The sequence below is a fragment of the Eucalyptus grandis genome, chromosome 3 (assembly GCF_016545825.1).
Source record: "Eucalyptus grandis isolate ANBG69807.140 chromosome 3, ASM1654582v1, whole genome shotgun sequence".
Taxonomy (NCBI): domain Eukaryota; kingdom Viridiplantae; phylum Streptophyta; class Magnoliopsida; order Myrtales; family Myrtaceae; genus Eucalyptus; species Eucalyptus grandis.
In genome coordinates this window covers 70,719,592-70,723,992 of record NC_052614.1, presented here as the reverse complement: position 1 = coordinate 70,723,992, position 4,401 = coordinate 70,719,592, and the positions used below count along the sequence as shown (strand labels likewise).

The following is a 4,401-nucleotide window of genomic DNA, read 5'->3' as shown; positions in this document are numbered from 1 at the left end:
GCTGCGGTAGATCTGGTGCAGCGTAATGGCGAATCGGGGGGAGCTCGTTTTGGCTCCCGCGGCATCCGGGCCGTCCACGTCATCTCCCGGGGGCCCCGGCAGGTCGTTTAGATCGTGGGGCCCACAGGGGGCGGACCGACGATCGACGGTCGACGTCACTGGTGGGGACGCGTCAGAAGAGCCGCGGCTTGAGGATTGGGGGGGCCAACCGAATCGAGTTCCAACAGCTAGATTCCAACTTCAACTCATCTCTTCTGAATGAAACTCGAGCTTGAGATTAGTACAAATTAAAACATCCTATAATTTACATGTCTATTGTCTTTTTGTGGGTATGGTGAGAATTTGATGAAGTCCTTCTCACTTATCGAACTAAATATTAACTAGCCAGGCTCGATTGAACAAAAATAGACATTCCATTAACTCAAACTCAAGCTTGATTCAATTTTAGGTGGATTGGGTTTGAAAGTAAAGAATATGAATATCTCTATATTGGGATATATCATAATGAAAATTACATTAATTTATTTATATAAATTAATGTTATATGAAATGACTATAAAAAGGTAACGAGATAGACATAAATATTAAAAAAAATCGATTAAGGAAATATTATATTGAAAGAGAAATGTATAACCTTTGGTTTTTGACTCAATTTGAATCCTATAACCTTTTTGCGTTTTTGTTGTGTTTCTCTTTCTGAATTCTGGACGAATCTATCTTTTGCAAAAGGTTGGACACACGTGGAAGGGATCGGTGGGGCTATTGTCTTTATGCAAACGTGATTTGAGATGGAAAATCACGACAGGGCTCTTTTAAATCTTTAAAATAAGATTATTCTGGGCTTTCCGAATTCGTAATGATTTGTAACTTGTAGAGTTGTAAGTAGCATCTGGGACTCCTCGTCGTGTCGGCAAAAGATAAAGCTGGGGGAGATGGGGGAAAAATCGGAGGACCCACCGTGTCGGCAAGGGCAGCTTTGCCTCCATATTTTCTCACTGACGACATAGATAATGCCGCCGACCCACCCCGGTTGACTCCCGAGGTAGCTCTTCCTACTTCTTCTCCTTCTTCTTCTTATTCTTGGTGGCCGACCATGGCAGTTCTGACGAAGATGCAGGCTCTTGTGGACAGAGCTTTCTGGTCCCACGTTTATTGTTCGCCATCGTCGTAGCTCCGGCATAAATTTTTGTAAATACAAAAGTTTTAAAAAAAAAATTACAATTCATATACGGATTTACGCTTGTTTTCATTCAACAGTCCAGACATCATGAGATTTAATCTTAACAGACTTGTAGGAACCCCGAGCGATTCCTCGATCTGTCGCGGGATGACTCCCTTGTCATAATAAATGGCTCCTCCTGATTTTTTCTGACTCTTGTACAAAATGTTGTGATAAGAAAATCTGAAAAAGTTTTACAATTAACGGATAGGGTTTACTTATTTAAAAAAAATTTGTTTATTTATTTATTATTTGTTGATTCATTGAGGAATTGGGAATTCATTTGTCAGCAATACTTATACACGTTTTTTGATATCATATTCAAAAGTTATTGTCCAAACTCAATGCAATATTGAGTTTTAGCTTTATCGGGTGCATTTTAAACAAGAGAAACTTGAATTTCTCCAAGTCAATTTTGGGAAATGCTCTTTTGAAATTTTTCAAGAGGTGGACTAATTAAAATGACATAAATACTAGCTTAAATCAACCTACTCACTAGAATGAAAAAAAAAAAAAAAAAAAACTCTTCGTCCATCTCCTTTCACTACTTTTGTAATTGAATCCATGTACTTTAATTTTCTAATAAAAGTTTTATTACTTGCATAACGTGTCTAATTAAATTTCTCCATCACCAAATTAAAATAAAACTGAGCTAACGTGGCTATCAGAACACCTCATACTTCGACATGTATAAAATATTGCCTACATGGAAACTCACCACAGCGAGGAGGGTGAACAAGAAACATAAATAAAAGGTATCAGGAGCAAAACTTAGAATAGACTTTTTGATGGGTGTACGTGTAGATAGTCACATCGTTTAAATTCTTTAAAATTTGATGCGAAAGAGACTTAATTAGACATTTTATTAATTAGAAATGCACGACTATAAACATTAAAAATACAGAGGCTTGATTAGAAAAACAGTACAACAAAAAAGAAGAAAAACTTCAAACCAAGTTATGTTTTCGTTTTCAAGATAATTAAATATGTTAATGCCATAAAATGGTCGAAGCGCTTCAAAACTTTCTCAAGCTATCCGGGTTCAAATCTCTTTTGCTGCAACATCCAACTTTTTTTCTTTAACAAATAAGATTAAAACCAGTTAAACCCGGAGATCGAGCCCAGCTTGCCCGGCCGGTCGGGTTCTCCAGGGTTCCTATGGGCCTCTACGTAGGCCCACTAATCAAAATCAGAAGGCCCAATAACCAAGCCCACTAGCACCAAAACGGCCTGGGCCCATCTCGTGGTGGGCCATTCCTCCTCCATGGCGGTTTCCAAAATCCAGCTCAGCAATATAAAATATCGAATCTATAAATACCCCATTCCTCCTTACCAGACAGAATCAAGACAAGTTATTCTCGCGTGCTTCTATCTCCTTCCCTTGCCTTCGCCGGACATGGCCACCGCGATCCTCCGACGAAACCCTAACCCTAACCCTCGCCGCCTCTCCGATCCCGACCACGGCCGCCCCCGCCGGCGGAAGCTCAGCCCCGTATCGGTCGCCTCCCGCCCCCCCGCGGCGGCCCCGCCGTCTTCGAAGAACCTCGAGATGGGCCAGGTCAAGATCTTGAAGCGCGGCGAGCCCCTGACCGCCTCCTTCGCGGCGGCTCCCCGCGGCTGCGGCGGCGGCGGCGGATCCCCCGGTCTCTTCCCCCGCGATGCCCTCGCGGCGGCGGCGGCGGTGGCGAAGGGGGGGAGGAACAAGAGGGGCGATCCCGACCTCGGGCTCGGCTCCATCGACCGCCTCGGGCCCGACCCCGAGGTCGTGCAGAGGCAGATCCGGGTCGGGGAGTTGCCCGGCGTCTACGCGGGTCCGGGGATGTGCGTGTCGTCCCCGCCGCCGAGTTCTGTCCCCGTGCCGTGCTTCCTGGGCAAGAACGACCTGGCGACGTGCGGCTTAAGGCGGCTCCTGGGGCTCCACTTGTCGTGAATTCGAGGGAAAACTCGCGTGGTTTCGGACACTTGTGGCGGATGTGGCGGTGCCTGTGAGTTCCGCGAATCGGATGGATGTGTTTCCGCTGGACATTTACTTGTTCGAGAATCAAAAGGGCTCTCCTTTATCTTTTCAACAGGAAGGGGCTTTTGATTGCAAGCAAAGAGGAGGTTGTTGAAGATGGAAGCTTGGTAGCCTTTATGATATTGAGGGAAGTCGAGATCATTGATCAGGGAACAACTTGAACGGTTGCTTCAAGGGGTTAAAGATATGTTAAGTTTAGATGTGTGTATGTGGATCTAATACAGAGTATTTATTGCAGCCTGTGTGGTCTATAAGTCTAAGTATTGGTCTGCAGAATTGTTGGTGTAGGCATTAGCCTACCACTTTTACAAAGAAATATTGGCTAACTTATGATTATATGTAATGGGTAGGTCTGATACTAAGTATCCGTTGCTTCTATGTAATACATCAGTTTGATGGAATAAAGTTTATGGTGATGATTTATTATGTTGCTGTTCGATTGCCTAATGAGCCAATTTCATATCTTTGCGCAAATTGAATTCAATTTCCGTTTGTTAAGAAATCCGACTTTTGTCTTTTCACTGAAGATTGGCTGAGAGAAGTGTGGTGGGTTGACAAACTACACCTACAGTGTTTGATGAGGTGTGATTTGAAGCAGTGGTTATGGTGGAGAACCTTATCTGGTGCGGAGAACCTTATCTGGTGCAGCAGCAAATCAGTTTCTTTGCATTCTGGTTGCTACGGGTCCTTTCTAGTTTGATTCTGAGATGTGGTATGTTGTAATGTAAGTGGTTGAGCAGGAATTTCTGAGTTCTAGCAGCCTCGGTGAGCTTTCCCTTGCCCAGATGTTCGCCTTTCTAGGTCAAGTAATGGTGACCCGCCAAAGACTGGAGCCTCAGAACATGTTGACGTAGACCTCCGAACTGAGAATTCAATCGGTAGAGGGGGCTAATTTGCGGCCCCACAGAAGAAATTAGCATTTTTGGCATTAAAAGATATTGTTGGCTGGTAATTTTTCCGAAAAATACTATCAATTCTGCAAGAACACTCATACTCCAGCAGGCTCGGTTTAGCAAATGTATATATGACTGCAGCTTCATGGGCCATCTTCTTCTAGGCATATTGAATCCAAGTGACATCTTGGGTTTGTGTCGTGGGGAATGGAGATTATGTTGGGGACTTTGATTGGCATGAACTGCACTGATTGAATAAACCCTGCTCTGGC

The 4,401-nt window shown here is 43.9% G+C and overlaps 1 protein-coding gene across 1 annotated transcript; it reads left to right on the top strand.

Moving 5' to 3' along the window:
• The first annotated feature begins 2,563 nt into the window (after window positions 1-2,563).
• LOC104438429 lies at window positions 2,564-3,662 on the top strand. The gene has a single exon (XM_010051575.3). The coding sequence runs from the start codon at window positions 2,616-2,618 to the stop codon at window positions 3,147-3,149; it is 534 nt and encodes a 177-aa protein (XP_010049877.2). The 5' UTR covers window positions 2,564-2,615; the 3' UTR covers window positions 3,150-3,662.
• Window positions 3,663-4,401: the final 739 nt, after the last annotated feature.

Coding starts and splice junctions, on each gene's coding strand:
- LOC104438429 (XM_010051575.3), top strand. CDS start 2,616: ATGGCCACCGCGATCCTCCGACGAAACCCTAACCCTAACCCTCGCCGC.